Source organism: Podarcis cretensis (genome assembly GCF_951804945.1).
Source record: "Podarcis cretensis genome assembly, chromosome: Z".
Lineage (NCBI taxonomy): Eukaryota > Metazoa > Chordata > Lepidosauria > Squamata > Lacertidae > Podarcis > Podarcis cretensis.
In genome coordinates this window covers 969,615-988,558 of record NC_137184.1, presented here as the reverse complement: position 1 = coordinate 988,558, position 18,944 = coordinate 969,615, and the positions used below count along the sequence as shown (strand labels likewise).

General features: G+C 46.8%; 1 protein-coding gene across 2 annotated transcripts in view; it reads left to right on the top strand.

Moving 5' to 3' along the window:
- Nucleotides 1-18,944, top strand: part of CRB2 (crumbs cell polarity complex component 2) — a 66,136-nt gene that overhangs the window by 27,627 nt on the left and 19,565 nt on the right. For both annotated transcript variants that reach the window (XM_079961922.1, XM_079961921.1), the window contains 2 exons: nt 5,787-5,969; nt 6,647-6,760. In XM_079961922.1, the coding sequence (XP_079818048.1) occupies nt 5,787-5,969; nt 6,647-6,760 (297 nt within the window). The remainder of the gene's footprint in view (nt 1-5,786; nt 5,970-6,646; nt 6,761-18,944) is intronic.

The following is an 18,944-nucleotide window of genomic DNA, read 5'->3' as shown; positions in this document are numbered from 1 at the left end:
TTTCATAGTACATTACAATACAAAGCGAACTTATTTAAACAAAAACAAAAACAGAGAAAGAAGAAAAAAAGAAATACAAAGTCCTCTTTCACAGGTAAATCTTAACTTGTCCTACACAGAGAGAGCCGAACCCTCTCTGCTCTCACCTGGGATGCTTCTCCCATCCTTCCACCCTGGGAGATTTTCACCTCCCTACCTGTCACACACTGTCATCTATCCATCACCTTCATATGCATGTTAACCCCTCCTTAACCCTGAGTAGAGGACAACACAAAACATTACAAAATCAAAGCAGAGCAAACCCAAAATCAAAACAGAAAAAGGAAAAGGAAACAGAACAAAAAGATAAGGGTATTAAAGGAAATAATGAAGGAGTACAAAAGGGGGAAAATATGATTTTTTTTAAAAAAAGAAATAAGTAAAAAGGACTTCCTGTTATCCCTCTGCCAATTATATATACAAGAGTTTTTCAAACAGCTGAGTGCTCAATCCAGCTGATCCTCCCTCTGCTAGGCGATGTTTTCAAGTCTCCTGACTGGGCATCTCAGGTTTATTCATTTTTCTTTTGAGGCAAGGAGTCCAAAAGAGGTTCTATTATTATTATTATTATTATTATTATTATTATTATTATTATTATTAGAGTTTGGATTTGATATCCCGCCTTTCACTCCCCTTCAGGAGTCTCAAAGCGGCTAACATTCTCCTTTCCCTTCCTCCCCCACAACAAACACTCTGTGAGGTGAGTGGGGCTGAGAGACTTCAGAGAAGTGTGACTGGCCCAAGGTCACCCAGCAGCTGCATGTGGAGGAGCGGGGAATCAAACCCGGTTCACCAGATTATGAGTTTACCGCTCTTAACTACTACACCACACTGGCTCTCATTTTATGGATAAAAGTCAACAATAGTCTTCCTCAAATCCAACATCACAGCTTTACCTGCAAGATTAAGAAACATTCAGTCGGTGTTCTTTATTCCCTCAAGGGTTTATTTACTGTTGTTATGTATTAAGACAATGATCCATAATTATTTACTTATTGTAAAGTCATTAATTCACACCCAGATCCCTATCTTCCAAATGCATTTCCTGTTGGCCATGGTTTTTCATCCATTTATATATATATAAACATGGTTTCCATTTCCTCATTTGCCATTCCTTTCCCAAAAATGTTGCAAGAGGCTTAATAGCTTTTTCTTCTAAATTCAATCCAAATTGAATGTAGAATCCTTTCTTTCTCAACTGCCAGCTCAGGATATTTCTTAGTCTCTTCATCCCTGGATACCTTCCCCTCCTCCAGCATTTAGCTGTCTCACTCCTTCAGGCATCTGTATGGAGGTCCTCTCAATTTCATCATCTATTGCCTCTAATTTTACCATTCCATTTTCCTCTTCTGGCAATTCTCCATCAGTATTTCCCCCTACCCCCAAGTACTCTGTAACTTATCTGGCCTCAGCTTTGTCCAGGGCATTTTTGTTAATCATTTTACATCTCTTTGCTCTAATTTCTTCCAATTGTTCATCAAATAATTTCTGTACAACAGTGATAGTCAATGGGGTATTTTTCAGCACTTTCATCACCCCGGGTACTCTCTCAGAAATCCACACACTTCTTGTTTATCTGAGATTGCATGCCTCAAATTCCCACAGCAGGCAACCATGTAGTTTCACATTATAAACAGCACATTTGCCAGTGAGATGGAGAATTAGGAATAGAGCACAATGAGATAAGAATTTCTCAGAGTTGGAGAATCTCTTAGCTGTTTGAAAAACTTCATTCAATATGTATCTTAAGAGCATGCTTCTTACTTTATTCATTTTTAGCCCCTTAATGATGTCTCCTCGTAAGCCAACCACCGGGTCGTATTTCAAATGAACATTTTAACTGACAGTGAGATAGTCTTAGTAGTAATTTATAGGAGTTTCAAAAATAATTGAAGAAAATTGGTTTTGCTGGTCATTGCCCTAAGGACTGACCTCTAGGGCTATTATGTGGTATTTGGGCAAAGTTATGGTTCTTCCAAGGGACGTGGGTGGCGCTGTGGGTTAAACCACAGAGCCTAGGACTTGCCGATCAGAAGGTCGCGGTTCGAAAACCCACGACGGGGTGAGCTCCCGTTGCTTGGTCCCTGCTCCTGCCAACCTAGCAGTTTGAAAGCACATCAAAGTGCAAGTAGATAAATAGGTACTGCTCCGGTGGGAAGGTAAATGGCGTTTCCATGCGCTGCTCTGGTTCGCCAGAAGCGGCTTAGTCATGCTGGCTACATGACCCAGAAGCTGTACACTGGCTCCCTTGGCCAATAAAGCGAGGCAATAAAGCCAATTTACCTTTACTTTTATGGTTCTTCCATTCTTTGGTCACTCATCCTGTCTGTGTTCCTCGTAGCTTTATTGGTTCCAAGGTGGGGAGTTATCCTTCCAGTGCATTTGGAAGTTAATCCCTGTTATCTCTGTTCATCAGAGATAATACAGTAGACAGTAGCTATCGTTAATCACCTCAATTATCTCAGCAAGGTTGACTGACCTTCCATGCTGCCTTCCCAGAAGTCTGGCTCTGGGTCCTGAACAGTGATTTGGGAGCGGGAGAGTGAGATTTGGTTTTGTTTGCATTAATGCAGACCTATTTAATGCTCAGGTCTCAATACAATATTTGAAATGAAATACAGCTTTGAAATCTGTGCTTCTCCAAAATTCATGATGCAGTTCTTCAATGCCTGCCTCCAAAACAGTATGTATTGGGGGAAAGTGCGGATAAAATATTAGTGAAAATTAACATATGCATTACCTACTTGCACCCGGAGGTGCTTTCGAACTGCTAGGTTGGCTAGGTGCGCACCCCGCCGCAGGGATTCGAACCGCCGACCTTTCGATCGGTTAGTCCTAGGCGCTGAGGCTTTAACCCACAGCGCCACCTGCGTCCCCTGCAATAGGGAATTAGGGGACATTTTTTTTAAATAGTTGTGTTTTTTTAAGTTGAAAACTGATGCAACGATATGGTGAAGATGGCTAAAATGAGAAGCCAGGAGAAACCAAAGTAGGCAGGTCCGTCCATTCCTGGTTCTGTTTGCCAGCATATCTTCTACGCAGCAGGAGTCCTTCTATAATACAGAAGAAGAAGAAGAAGAAGAAGAAGAAGAAGAAGAAGAAGAAGAAGAAGAAGAAGAGTTTGGATTTGATATCCCGCTTTTCACTCCCTTTAAGGAGTCTCAAAGTGGCTAACATTCTCCTTTCCCTTCCTCCCCCACAACAAACACTCTGTGAGGTGAGTGGGGCTGAGAGACTTCAAAGAAGTGTGACTGGCCCAAGGTCACCCAGCAGCTGCATGTGGAGGAGCGGAGACGCGAACCCGGTTCCCCTGATTACGAGACTACCGCTCTTAACCACTACACCACACTGGCTCCACACTACACCACACAGGCAGGGACGGGTGTCGTGCCGGTTCATGCTGTGTGACTCCATGAATCTGTGTTCACTGATGTGTGAGCACAACACTTTGTTTTGTCTCCAAGTAACTTTTACTCAAAGTAGACCCATTAAGACAAATGGGCCTACTCTTTGCAATGGGTCTACTCTGAGTAGGACTAGTATTGGCTACACCCCACCGACCTGCTCAAATCTTTCTCAGGAATCTACAGAGAATGTAGTTCTGAGCTGGGATGAGAGAGAGAGAGAGAGAGAGAGAGAGAGAATGAGAATGAGAATGAATGAATTCTTCACATACACATGAAATTACAATTCCAGAATTCTTAGAGGGAAGTCATAATGGAAGAATGGGTGATGGTGATAAGCACATAACCAGGGGACAGAAATGAAAGGTTCCCTAGTTTGGGAAGTCTCCACTCACTATAAGCTGACTGTGGACACCTCCAAATTCAGTCTGTGCCCCACCACCACCCAGAGGCATACCTCAGCTCCCTTGAACCCTTGACAAGGAGCTGTATTGGTGCCTCCAAAGCCAGAAGAGACCATGAACCAGAAACTTTTTTTTTGCTTTTTAAAAAAATAAAAAATATATTTTTATTAAATATTTCTTGGTTTACAAAAATATGTGCATTGCCTCTTTTTTCAAGTTGTGTTTTCTACAGATCAGTTTCATTAATGTTGCATGCAGTATTAGGTTAGGAGGGAAAGAGGGGGCGGCAATGCTGAGTTGGGTGGGGTCAGGTGGCAAGGCTTCTATTCTTCTACTTAGTGTATGTGTGGGGTCTTGTGTCAGCGTCACTTGGGTTTTTGCTTGTTGTATTTCCTTGGTGGTGAGAGAGGTTGTGGGTTGGCCTAGGGAGTGGTTCGTTGTCTTTGGTTGGCTGTAGTGAGATTTATTGTGTGTGTGTTTGGATCAGGTTAGCCAGATTGATTTGTATGCCATCGGCGGATACTTGTCGTTGTCTTGTTGGGCTGTGTATGTGATAAAGAGGAACCATGCTGGGGTGAAGGCATCTTCTTCTATTTGTCCCCGTGCCAGTTTCAGTTTATTGGTTAGTTTTTCTCACATTGTTGTTGTTTAGTCATGTCCGACTCTTCATGACCCCCTGGACCAGAGCACGCCAGGCACTCCTGTCTTCCACTGCCTCCTGCAGTTTGGTCAAACTCATGCTGGTAGCTTCGAGAACACTGTCCCACCATCTCATCCTCTGTCGTCCCCTTCTCCTTGTGCCCTCCATCTTTCCCAACATCAGGGTCTTTTCCAGGGAGTCTTCTCTTCTCATGAGCCTCAGCTTCAGGATCTGTCCTTCCAGTGAGCACTCAGGGCTGATTTCCTTCAGAATGGATAGGTTTCATCTTCTTGCAGTCCATGGGACTCTCAAGAGTCTCCTCCAGCACAATAATTCAAAAGCATCAATTCTTCAGCGATCAGCCTTCTTTATGGTCCAGCTCTCACTTCCATACATCACTACTGGGGAAACCTACTTCCTTCACTCAATGTTTTCCCTTCTGTCTCCTTCATCCTTCCTTTTCCCTCTACTTCATCTCTCACTTGCTCTCTCCATCTTTCTTTCCTCCAGCCCCACAGGGTGTTCTGCTTACACTTCTAAGATCACTGCCAGCCAACTGGGGGGAGGGCCGCTCAGGGCCATTGTGGTGGCCCAAACCAGTAGCCAGATTCCTCTACCGAGTAAGGAGCCCAGAGGAGCCTATGCACTCACTTGGCTGCACAGAACAGCAGAGGAGTGGCCAAGGAGTACATGGGCAGGCAGGCAGGCAGGCAGGCAGGCTCCTAGCCCAAGCCAGAGTGAAGAGGCATTGTTTCTGCACCCCCTGGGGCCTGGACCCTTGGCTGGGGCCAACCTGCCCAACCCATAGTTATGCCCCTGCCGCCACCATTGAGCAAAGCACCCCTGAGAATAGCTTGCTAGAGAAGGAAGACGTCTTGTTGGCGTCTCTTTAGGTGGACAGAACGACCCCGAGTATGGAGTGTTTGGGTTAGAGCAGGGGTCCGCAACCTAAGGCCCACGGGCCACAAGCATCCCACAGGGGTTGTTTAACCGGCCCACGAGCTGCCCCCAAAACGAGCCACCTGCTTGGCAAGTCCCTGTGTGCTACACTAAACCAGCACGGCACAGGGATTCGCTTCCGTGGTGCCGGAAATTGTGTCTGCACAGGCGCCGGAAATCACAGGCGCGTGCGCGATCCAGCCCATGGAGGGATCTCCGCTGGAGTGAACTGGCCCAGGTGAGGTAAACCTTGCCAACCCCTGGGTTAGGGGGTTCCTAGATCTAGCCCATTGCTTTGTGACAAATGAGGCACATGTCAGCTCATCTGGCCTCCTGCCCCCTTTGCCTTTTTGTCACCAGGATATGTAGGGGAACACTGTGAAGTTGATGTAGACGAATGTGCCGCCGTGCCCTGCCTCAATGGGGGCCAGTGCTTTGAACGGTCCAATCAGAGCCACTACGGAGATCACATAGACTTCCCCCTGCACTTCACCTACCAGGAGGCTGCTGGATTCATTTGCAGGTGCCAGCCAGGCTTTGATGGTAAGTAGTACACTGCCAGGTGGAACGCATGTTTCATTCTGAATGCTCCAGAGGAGATGCTTGATCAAAGAGCTTTGTAAATTCTATGACCTGGGGCTCTGAGCCTGTGCATCATCTTGGCTTTACTTCTGTTTTGTAGTTTTTTAAAACTAAGTAATTCACAGTGCTACACCACGTCTGAAAATCAAGGGGAAATATGCCTTAATACACCCATGCAAAGCATCCAAAAATAGACAAGGCACAAACATATTAACGAAAAGCTCATCAAAAACAAAACCAAGAGATAATTAATCAGCCCCAAATAATGACAGTGCCAGATTATGATGATTTGCTGTCTACGCATGATGTGTTCTTGCTGCTGTGGTTTTTCCATTTTATTGGTTCTATTTTATAGGCTCTTACTGTTCAGCGCTTACTGTTGCAATGCTTTGTTCTTTTTTCTGATTCTATGTTATTCTCTTAAAATTTTATAAGTCATTTGGAAACTCTTATGTGGCAAGTGACTAATAAATTGAAATAACAACAACAACAACAATAATGAAAAGGTTGATCCAAAAAATAGTTCACCTGTTGTATATTTGTCATTAGTGAAGCTTAACTGAATTATGTGTAGATTATTGAATCAGTGAGGAAATAGTTGGGACGTCTAACGTAATTTCTTTTTGACATGTTTGAAGGAGAGACTTGCTTCTTCAACATTGATGAATGTACATCCCAACCATGTCAGAACGGAGGGAGCTGTGTGGATCTGGTGAACAGCTATCAGTGTCACTGCCTGCCAGGGTACTCAGGTAAGAAGGGCCAGCCCACAAGGTGAGGCGAACACCATAGGAGCCAACTCCTTGGGGCCATGGGGGCTTCAGACTCCACAATAAAATATTTGAGGGGGCTGTCCCCCCAGGTTGTTGGGCATTACCATTCAAAAAGTGAGTGTGCACTGCATCATGTGATCAACTACAGTGGTATCTCGGGATGCGAACGGGATCCATTCGGGAGCCCCATTCGCATCCTGAATAGAACGTAAGATGCGACGGCGCGTGCGCGGGTCGCGTTTTGCTGCTTCCGTGCATGTGCGTGACATCATTTTGAGCGTCTGTGCATGTGCGAGCGGCGAAAACTGGAAGTAATGCGCTCCGTTACTTCTGGGTTGCCGCAGAGCGCAACCCGAAAGTGCTCAACCTGAAGCACATTCAACCCGAGGTATGACTGTATGTGGGGCAGGGCTTACCTGGGCTCCCACAATATTTTATTCAAGTTGGCACCCCTGGTCATCACCTTGAGCAGCGGCAGTCCCTGCTGCCTCCACTGGCAGCGGAGAAGCAGTGGTGGTAGGCAAACTGGTTTCTGATGAGATCTTTCAAGAGCTCACCAAAATCTCATGAGACCTCGTGGAGGTAAGCTTCAACAGTGGCAGGGCAGTGGGGTCTGATGGTGCCAGTGTCAACATGGGTGGCATGTTCCCATTTTGACTCAAGTGGGTAAGGGTAAAAATGGACATCTTATTATGATGGCATGTACACAGGGAATTTCCTGAGTTTCAGAGGGGTGTTTGTTATGTGCCCCTTTCATCTGGCACCTTTAAATTCCTGAGAAGGAAATCCTGCACAGTGACCCATTTAATGATCATTCAGCTGGGAATCAAATCAAATCAAATACCTTTATTGGCATCACAGTATAAAACATTTCAAGTCACTGGGATGATTGAAAGAACGGGGTGAAGCTATCGAGGGTAATAAAGGCATTTGGGGAAGTGGGTTTGCTTCACAGGAAACATCCCTGGTCCTGAATGGGGCAACTGTGCCCCTGAAGGACCAGGTGTGCAGCCTGGGAGTCATTGTGGACTCACAGCTGTCCATGGATCTCTGCTAGCCTTTGCAGTTGAAATATTGTGGTGCCTCAAATACGGCACTAGAGATTGCTGTGCTTTAGCTTAAAAGTGGGAGGCCAAGTGATGAGCTACAGCCTCTCTTTCACTTTTCTAAGATTTAGCTGTAAAGAGTCTTCATCAGTCTTTGTCCTGGACTGGCAACTCCTAAGCAACCTGCACCCCCCTTTCACCCTCACTCTTCCTTTTCATGGAATCCAGCAGCTAGCTTTGCAGTTCCTTCTGTCCTGGGTCTTCTAAGATGTTGTGCGTCTGCCATCTTGTGGGAGGAAGAGAAATCCGCAAGGCTGAAAGGAGCTGCTTCTTAGTTTCTCTAGGGCAGTAGCAACTCCTCCTGTTCCAGGCTTGCCTGGGGCTCAGTCATTGCTCAGTCCAGGAATGTGCAAAGGAATTCTGAGAAAGATTCGGGAAACCCACCAGCCAGCAAGGTATCGGTGAATATTGTAGACCCTGTTTTGACACTACTACGACACTCTGTAACTGACTATCTGTACCTGACTAAAAGGTGGCTATCTACAAACGCAGGAACTTCATAGAGAGATTGCAGTCCTTAGACCATTGCAATGCATGAAGAGGTTTTATGCTAATACTTGTGGACTGAAGCAGCACAATAATTTTTTTTTATCACATGCATGCGCTAATTGGCTTCCCAATGCCAGAATGTCTGTGTTATCAACTATTGGTTTGTGTGTTTGCGAACAGTCACTATTAATAAGGGAATGATTGCTACCTGCATTTTTTCTGCATTCCCTTTCTTTCTTTCTTCTTTTTAAATAATATTTATTAAAGTTTTAAATGTTACAAAAAGAGAAAGACATAATTCCAAGTTAAACAAAAACGTAACAACACATCACAGTAAAAGAGAATAGAAAAAATATAATAAAAAACAGAAAAACAGAAAAATAAAAACAATTAAAAAAAATACAACGAACCTTCCCATAACTTATCTTTCATTTACTTGTTTCCTTGACCTCCTCGCACCACCCTTTTTTTGTATTCTAGTTCGGTTAGCTATTTAGCAAATCCTTTCCATCTTTCCCAATTTTTATCCTATAATTTATCTTAATATAATGTAACTTTACCTTTCCTCCTTTCATCCATTAACAATCTATTTTTACTTAATCCTTTATAATATTTCCGCTAAAGCCACATAACTTCATTCCAGCCTCCTTCTAACATTCCTTAATTTTACAATGTTTCTGTAAATAAACTTTAAATTTCTTCCAATCTTCTTCCACCGACTCTTCTCCCTGGTCTCGGATTCTGCCAGCCATTTCTGCCAGTTCCATGAAGTCCATCACCTTCATCTGCCATTCTTCCTGGGTAGGTAGATCTTGTGTCTTCCAGTACTTTGCAATAAGTATTCTTGCTGCTGTTGTAGCATACATGAAGAAAGTTCTATCCTTCTTTGGCACCAATTGGCCGACCATGCCCAGGAGAAAGGCCTCTGGTTTCTTCAAAAAAGTATATTTAAATACCTTTTTCATTTCATTATAAATCATTTCCCAGAAAGTCTTAATCCCTGGGCATGTCCACCAAAGGTGAAAGAATGTGCCTTCAGTCTCTTTACATTTCCAACATTTATTATCGGGCAAATGGTAAATTTTTGCAAGCTTGACTGGTGTCATGTACCACCTGTAAATCATTTTCATTATATTCTCTCTTAAGGCATTACATGCCGTAAATTTCATACCTGTGGTCCATAACTGTTCTCAGTCAGCCATCATAATATTATGTCCAACATCTTGTGCCCATTTAATCATAGCAGATTTCACCGTTTCATCCTGAGTGTTCCATTTCAACAGCAAGTTATACATTCTTGACAAGTTCTTACTTTTGGGATCTAACAGCTCTATTTCCAATTTTGATTTTTCCACCTGGAAGCCAATTTTTTTGTCCAGATTGTATGCCTCCATTATTTGATTATAATGGAGCCAATCCCGCACTCTATTTTTTAGTTTTTCAAAACTCTGTAGTTTTAATCTATCTCCCTCTTGTTCTAGAATTTCCCAATATTTCGGCCATTTGGCTTCCATATTGAGCTTTTTCTGAGCCTTCGCTTCCATTGGTGACAACCACCTTGGGGTTTTATTTTCGAGCAAGTCCTTATATCTTATCCAGACGTTAAACAGTGCTTTTCTGACAATATGATTTTTAAACGCTTTATGTGCTTTGACCTTATCATACCACAAATATGCATGCCATCCAAATACGTTGTTAAAACCTTCTAGATCCAGCACGTCAGTGTTTTCAAGAAGCAACCATTCTCTCAGCCAGCAAAAAGCAGCTGATTCATAATAAAGTTTAAGGTCTGGCAGGGCAAATCCACCTCTTTCTTTAGCAGCAGTTAGTATCTTAAATTTTATTCGAGGTTTCTTGCCCTGCCAGACAAATCTAGAAATATCTCTCTGCCACTTCTTGAAACAATCCATTTTATCCAGAATTTGCAATGTTTGAAACAAAAACAGCATCCTAGGCAGTACATTCATTTTTATCACAGCAATTCGGCCTAGCAGTGATAGCTTCAGATTTGACCATATTTCTAAGTCCTTTTTCACTTCCATCCAACATTTTTCATAGTTATCCTTAAATAAGTTCACCCTTTCTTTCTAACCTCACTGTTTATTCCCCCATCCCCACAACTTGTACTTTCTCTCTCTCTCTCTCTCTCTCTCTCTCTCTGTGTGTGTGTGTGTGTGTGTGTCTGCCTCTCAGAATAATACTTCATGCATCTGATGGACTGTAGTCCACATATGCTTGGGCCACATTGTCAGTATTTAAAGGCCACAATATTCTGTGTTGCCTTCAAAAGGGGTTTGGACAGATGGATGGATAAGGCCATGGGTATGCAAACTAAGGCCTGGAGGCTGGATCCGGCCCAACTGCCTTCTGGATCCGGCCCACGGATGGTCTGAGAATCGCTGCATGGATCGGTGTGGGGATTCTGATCATTCGGGCTGCACCATTCCACACACACCATGATGGCGCCTCCTCCCTCCCTCCTCCTGGCTTCTCCCTGCCCTGCCTAGAGGAGGAAGGGGGCTGGGCTTTGTTGAGCTGTGGTTGGCTGAGTGCCATTTTAAGCAGCCCCTCTCCGGAGCCAGCCCTTTCACGACACTCATCGTCCCTCCGCCACCGCCAGCCCCTGCCGCTTGCAAGGCACAGGTAAGCAGCAACTGGGGCTCGTCTGGTGCTGTGGAGAAGGGAGGGGATAGTCAATGTTTGTTCTCCCTCAAAAAATATAGTCCAGCCCCCCACAAGGTCTGAGGGACAGTGGACTGGCCCCCTGTGGAAAAAGTTTGCTGACCCCTGCATAAGGCTATCCATGCCTACTAGACCTGACAACTGCTTTAGTTTGATTCTGCTGCAGTGCTCTTCTGACAGACTGCAGGGTCCTTTGTGGGATTGTGAAGTGTCGTGCCTGTGACCAATGACACATTTTCCTCCTGCTTCTGAGTTCACCCCAGAACTTTGTAGTTGCAAGAGGAAGGAAGAAACAGGACTGCGGCTGGTTTTCTCACAGTAAGGGCACTTCCAGCCCCGTATTTATTCTGGGACTGCTGCTGCTCATGCACTTTCTTTGCAACACCCGCTCAACTTCATCAGCATCAAAATGCCAGTCTGTTTCTCTATGCTATCCTTTCCTCAGAAAGTATAATTAAGTTCAAACCCCCTGCCGCCAATGACTCATTTCCAATATTAAGCCCACTTCTGGAAGCACCCTAGATTGTTGTTGTTGTTTAGTTGTTTAGTCGTGTCCGCCTCTTCATGACCCCCTGGACCAGAGCACGCCAGGCACTCCTGTCTTCCACTGCCTCCCGCAGTTTGGTCAAACTCATGCTGGTAGCTTCGAGAACACTGTCCCACCATCTCATCCTCTGTCGTCCCCTTCTCTTTGTGCCCTCCATCTTTCCCAACATCAGGGTCTTTTCCAGGGAGTCTTCTCTTCTCATGAGCCTCAGCTTCAGGATCTGTCCTTCCAGTGAGCACTCAGGGCTGATTTCCTTCAGAATGGATAGCTTTGATCTTCTTGCAGTCCATGGGACTTCTTGCAGTCTATGGGACCATAATTCAAAAGCATCAATTCTTCGTTGATCAGCCTTCTTTATGGTCCAGCTCTCACTTCCATACACCACTACTGGGAAAACCGTAGCTTTAACTATATGGACCTTTGTTGGCAGGGTGATGTCTCTGCTTTTTAAGATTAGCCCACACCAATAGGGCTGCCATATATCTGGATTTTCCTGGATGTTACAGGGATTTCAAAGGTGGAATTGACGTCCAGGGAACAACGCAACACAATCTTGGGTGGCTTCCTTAAAAACAAGCTCAACAATTTGGGGGTCTTCCTTAAAAAAGCTTTTGGGATGCCCTGGCTTTTACTTTATGAAATATGGCAACCCTACCCACCAACCTGGTGTCCTCCAGATGTTTTGAACTCTACAAATCCCATTATTTAGCCCAAGCACCATACAGCTGTGCTCTTTGGGGCTGAAGGGGAGTTGCAGTCCAAAATATCTGAAAGACATCCGGTTGTTGGCGGCCGGACGAATGCAAAGATCCTGAGGGTCCACACCCAAGAAGAGCTTCAGCAGTGACACAACAATCCCATGTCTGAGCAAGTAATTTATATGAATTTTTTTAAATAAAAAATCAAAGGTCCAAACAACGACATGGCTGGTCTGCATTATTTATAGGAAAAGTTGGTTCCCTCCATTGCCCTTGGCTGGCCAGGGGTTCAGCCATGTGGGCTCCTTATAGCTCCTTTTTCTCAGTTCCTGGTTTTGATCTGAGAGTGTTCTTCGGTTTTGTCACTGCATGTGAGGTGTTTTCTTTTTGGGGGGCGGGGGAGGTTGATGGTGAGGACCAGAGTCCAGGGAGTGCTTTTGTTTCGCCCGTGGAGCCCTTTGCCTTGTATATGGGGTGGGGGGTGGGGGGGGGTCAGTTTAGCCCAGGGGCCTGGCTGCAAATGCATTCTGCATCCTTGCAAGCTCAGTGTGAGAGTTTGTGGAGGAGCGAAGCTGACAGGGAAATAATAGCTATTAATCTCTCCTGCTTTGTCAATTAATCCCAGTCTGGTCCTGCTGGGTAAACAGCTTATTACTTCACATTAGGATCACGGAGCAGCCTTTGGAAGCTTCCCACAATGGTTCCTGATATGCCTTTCTGTGGCAGCCCTGCCCTACCTTGCGGTGGTTTTTTTCCTTTCTTTCAAGCAGCCCCTGGGATGAGTGGCTGCTGCCAGCCTGATCTGGGTCCCTGAGCCCCCCCCATCTGAAGCCCTCACCCCTTTTCTGAAGCAGAGCTAAGGGATGGAGTCAGCAGGAGCCCTGACCTGCCTGTCTGTTGACAGCTCAGACTGCGCTGCGAATGGACTTCTGCTGAGAGGGGAGGAGGGGAGCAGGTAGAGGAAGCCGCTTTTGCAGCCCCCTTGCCAGAACAACCAGGGGACAGTTTAGGGGTCTGGAGGGAAGGAGCCAGGGAAGGAGGGGTACGCCCAAAGCCACGTCCCCCGAGTACAGATCCAAACTATGCGTTCAGCGCACATGAGATATCTCCCCACCTACAGGTGAAACTTGAAAAATTAGAATATCGTGGAAAAGTTCCTTTATTTCACTAATTCAACTTAAAAGGTGAAACTAATATATGAGATTGACTCATGGCATTCAAAGCAAGATATGTCAAGCCTTGATTTGTTCTACAGGTGAAACTTGAAAAATTAGAATATCGTGGAAAAGTTCCTTTATTTCAGTAATTCAACTTAAAAGGTGAAACTAATATATGAGATTGACTCGTGACATGCCAAGCGAGATATGTCAAGCCTTGATTTGTTATCATTGCGATGATCATGGCGTACAGCTGATAAAAACCCCAAACTAACAATTTCAGAAAATTAGAATATTCAATGAAATCAGCAAAACAAGGATTGCAAATGGAGCAAGATTGGACCTCTGAGAAGCAGAAGCACATCTCGCTTTGCATGTCATGAGTCGATCTCATATGTTAGTTTCACCTTTTAAGTTGAATTACTGAAATAAAGGAACACTTTCATGATATTCTAATTTTTCAAGTTTCACCTGTATAGAACTCTGGGAATGGCAGCTCTGTGAGGGTGGAACCACAGTTGCCAGGATTCAGGTGTGTGTGTGTGTAAGTCATATGCTTTGGATGTATGGTGTGGATCTGCTCTCATTTCTGCACTCCTGCTAGTTCCTTGCATCTAAAATGACTGATGGTTGTCGTTTCCTTCACAGCACAAGGTGTGGCTCACTTGCTTGAGTTGTCTGGCACTGTTGCTGTTTGCCTCTGTTGCAGTCAGATCTGGGGGGGGGGGGGAGGTTGGTGATCAGTTAAGCTCTCTCTTGTTAGAGCAGTGGTGTGTGTGTGGGGGGTTGGCTTCAGCCCTCAGACATTATTAGCCCCACCAGACCATTTTGGCCAGGCCACATCCAGCTGCCCTACATACCTGACCTCATTTTTAAAGGCAAATATGCTGTTGGACTGAAAGGGGGCTTGCAGCTCCCCATGGAAAGCCCCGTCCAAGGGGGCCCACAAACTGCTATCCCTTTTCCAGCACCAGTTTGTTTACAGGGAGCAGCAGACGTTTCCCTCAGGGAGGAAGAGCTTGTGGGACAATAACATGGGGGGGGGGGGACACCCGCCAGCATAGTCTGCAACCTCTCTGGTTTCACGTCAACAGAAGGCTGAGGGTCATCACCTGCGCTTCCTCTGTAGCCCCCCACAAGATGGCTTCCAGGTGATATACTGGGGCTTCACTGGCATTTCAGCATTTAAAGGTCACTCTTGTGAATTGGTATTTGCTGCGGCCAGGATGTTGCTAGTTTATTTTATTCTTTTCTGGCTTTTTAAATAAAAGAAATCAAGGCTCTGGCTTGAACAAGTTTCTCTCTAGGAACACAGAAAGGTGCCTTACACTTGAGTCAGGCCGTCCATCCATCTGGAATCTCCCCCAGGCCACCTGGAGATTCCAGCAGGTGTGTTGAATGGGGGGGGGGGGGTCTTCTGCATGCAGTGCAGGTGCTCTACCCACTGAGCGACTCTGCTTCAGTTATCTTCTCTGGGTGTTGTGACCTTTGACACAAAACAGTTTGTGGGACCTTCTGCTGCTGCCTTTCCTCACTTGTCGTATCCCCCTCTTAACATGCTAAAGCCATTAATAACTGTGGAGCCTATTAGAGGAGCAGGAGGAGGAGCAGGAGGAGGAGAAAGCCCACCCTGCTATGCTCAGATGGTCACTGCTGTCTTCTCTCTAGCGGGGAAGTCACCAGGCAAGTGTGAGCTGAGTGACCAAAAGGAAGGGCGTGCTTTTCATGTGAAGCAAAGTCCGCAGCAAGGCAGTTTGTGCAAGCCCCTCCGAAACCATTGTTTTCCTAGCCAATGGGCTTAATTCCAAGACACCCCCTGTTGCCCAGGGGATGCCTACCCTTTCCTTCCCAAGCGAGTAAGATTCAGACCCAGGCATGCACCAGAGAGGGAGGGAGCGTGGGTCACACGTCAGAAGAGAGGGTGCTTCTTTACACCATGTCTCATCCCTGGTTCATCTAGCTCAGTGCTGTCTGGCACTGACTGGCAGCTCCAGGGTTTCAGGCAGGGAGCCTCCGCCAGCCCTGCCTGGAGATGCCACTGGGGATTGAATCCAGGACATTTTGCATGCACTCTGCCACTAAGGTACGACCCTTCCCTGACAGCAACAGGGGAAGCTGCCTCACACTGATTCAGGCCACTGGTCTGTCAAGCACATGGAGGGGGGCCTCAGACCTGCTTTTATTTTCTGTAGTTTGGTTTATTTCTGCATTGTATTTTAAGTCGCTTTGTGTTTACTTTTTTGGTAAAAGCGTGTTTGTGTTTGTGGATGTGTGTGACACACAAGTTGTTGGTATCTGTCTGTCTTGAGAGACAATGGAGTGTGCCTCTGGGGGTGAACTCAAACCACTGTGTTAGCGACACTGAAGTGACCTCCACAGGGACACAAGCCTGGGCAGTGTGTTTTGAGGTCCTGGGCAGCCCAGACGACAAGACCCCCCTCTTGGTCTCACTGATGGGGTCCAAAGGAAAGCAGAGCAAGATGATTGGCACAAGGAGTTGCTGGAAGGAAGCATCCTTATGGACTCTGCTCCAGATTTCTGTCGTGTTTACTCCTTAGCCTTTTCATCCCCCAAAGATGTCCCACAAGGCAGTGGAGGTTTAGTATTAGAGTTTTCCCGTCTCCTAGGTAGCTCCTCACTTCCTTCTGCAGCACTTGTTGGGTGTAACTAATACACGTAAGGTAAAGGGACCCCGACCATTAGGTCCAGTCGTGGCCGACTCTGGGGTTGCGGCGCTCATCTCGCTTTATTGGCTGAGGGAGCCGGCGTACAGCTTCCGGGTCATATGGCCAGCAGGACTAAGCCGCTTCTGGTGAACCAGAGCAGCAGACGGAAACACTGTTTACCCTCCCGCCAGAGTGGTACCTATTTATCTACTTGCACTTTAAGGTGCTTTCGAACTGCTAGGTTGGCAGGAGCAGGGACTGAGCAACGGGAGCTCACCCCATTGCAGGGATTCGAACCGCCGACCTTCTGATCGGCAAGTCCTAGGCTCTGTGGTTTAACCCACAGCGCCACCCGCGTCCCAACCAATACAACTACAATGAATAACTATAGTACAATGGCTGGCGGAAACTCTCCCAGAATTTCAGGCAAGGCTCCTTCTCACCCGTACCTGGAAATCCCATTGGGAGTTGAACATGGGATGGTCTGCATGAAAAGCAGACACTTTACCCATGAGCTGCGGCCAGACACTCCTGCACACCACAACCCCTCTCTCTTGCCACCCCCCCCAGCCCCGCCTTGCCCTGCAGGGGAGGTCGCAAGCAAACATTCTTGTCAGCAGTGATAGGAGCCAGCTGGGGAGGTTTAGAGCTGAGATGGATTAGGTGGTTGTGTGCTGGCAGGCTTCCTCTCCAATCCCTTTCCTCCTGCCTGGGACCCAGGAGTGTGCACGCTGCTCTCCCAGCCCAGCTGAGCACTGGCCCCCCTCCTGGCTTCTCCTCCTGAGACCCGCCTGCCCTCCCATGTCAGCAAGGGAGCAGCCATGAATGCCCTGCGGCTTGGCGTCTTCCTGGGTGGAATTTGTCTCTTCCTGGCAGGTAACAGACAGAGGCGCCTCTTTATCCTGCCTGCTTGTGTGAGGGAGGGTGTGCAGACTCCAGCCAGGGATGGAAGGCAGCAGAGATGGCTGTACGACTCCCTTGTAGAGGGAAGATGCGGGTTAGCTGTTCAGCTAGCTGGTCTGGCTTTGGGAAAGTTTAGCTCTGGTGTGTGTGGGTGTGCGCGCGCTTGGCTGTGCCTGGAGCGTAGTGTTGTTGTTTCAGGTTCATGCTCTTGCTTCACGCTCAGATGCCCTGGGATGGGCAGGGGTCAGGGTGGAGTGCAGTGGGGGGAAGCCCTGATCTCTCTCTCCAGTAGGTAAGGACTGTGGAATGTAGAACCCGGAGATTGTTTCCTCCTCTCTTGGGGTTGGGTGGGGGTTCCCTTGCCCATGGAAATGGCCAGGGTGAGGTTGGTGCTTATTCCCCTGCTAAGAGATGTAGGATTCTTTAATTAGGCTGAGCTGGGGGTGAGGGGCCTGTGTGACAGGCAGGCTCTGCCCACCCAGAGTCTCACTCCCCTAGCGTGGGACGTTGAGGAATGCAGGGCCAGCGAATTTTTAGCTAAATGCTCATTAATCCAGACCCCTGACACTCCGTATGCAGTCTGTGGCACAGGCATGGGTAGTGGTCCACCTTTTAGGAATGTACATTTGAGAATGGGTTTTTTTATTCTTTGCCATATATCTGTATGGTGTTTGCACTACGGCTGAGACCCGCCATGGATCAGGCCGCAACTGAGTAGAGGATTCCAACCCAGCAGTTGTAGACCAGCAGGCTGGCAGAAAACTGGAGAACCTGTGGTCCTCTGGATGTTGCTAGAATAGAGCTCCCCTCATTCTGATCATTCGCCACCGGGCTGGTGGACTGTGCTGCCCCCCCACCATTTAGAAGTAGCCCCTGGCCCAAAGAAGGTGATTTCCCCCATGCTGTTCCCACCCCCCCCCCGGCAGGGTCCACAGGAGGTGGCTCAGATATACCTGGCAAGGAGGCCTGCAGCACAAGGGAATGACAGAGCGCGTCATTCATTACTTAAGGCACAACTGTGTTGACTGCAAAACCTGCAGCCTTCTAAGAGTGCCCTTCTCAAGGTGGTGAGGGTGGCCAGCTTTCCCAAGAGCTCTTCAACTTTTTGCTACAGTTTAGGGGTTCCCCTCCTTTTCTGGCAGAGGAAGAAGGAGAGATTATGGGTTACGTTAAGGCCGGTCCAGCCTTCCTTCTTAATTGAGCATTAACAATGGTATGGGGTGTTAAAGGTTTTGGGGCAGACAGGCTGCTTCCTGCTGAAAGTCTGTGAGTTTTTATATCACAAGTGTCCCAGTTGGGCTTTTTTCAGTCCTGCCGCTGTGGAAGAGGAACACTCTGAATGCCAATAATGCAAAAACATCGGGGGAACATTGCAGAACAACTAACAAAGTGTGAGAATATGTGTGGGTCGTCCAGTATGAACCCACCACGTGTGTACTATTATTGTGTGACGGACACCTTGCAGAATATGAATCAGCCTGGAGGGGGTGAGGTGGCTGCTTTTAGGATTCAGGGGTGCTGCCACGGGCAGAAAGGTTGTGATTGTAAGAATGTGCTCATTTTATTTTATTTTTGCATGGAAAACTCTTTTGCATGGAAAACCCCAGCTTTTGGAAGAGGCCTGAAGTCGTGTGGTTGCACACCAAAGTTTTACCCCCTCTGCTTTTAAAGTGAACCCCCCCCCCAAGAAGATATTTGCCTCCCTCTCTGCAAGAGGCTTCCCAAACCTCCCTCCCTCCCACATGAGTGTAGGTTATTTCCTGGCCTGTACCAGCCAACCTCTGAAAGGCCTAAAGCAAAACCTTCTCATTTCCGGAGAAGGAGAAAGGGGTTGCCTTCCTGAGCCTTTGCTTCAAATGAATATGTAAATACAGGCAAGTCCACAAAGACCTCCTCTACCCCCAAAACTGAAGTA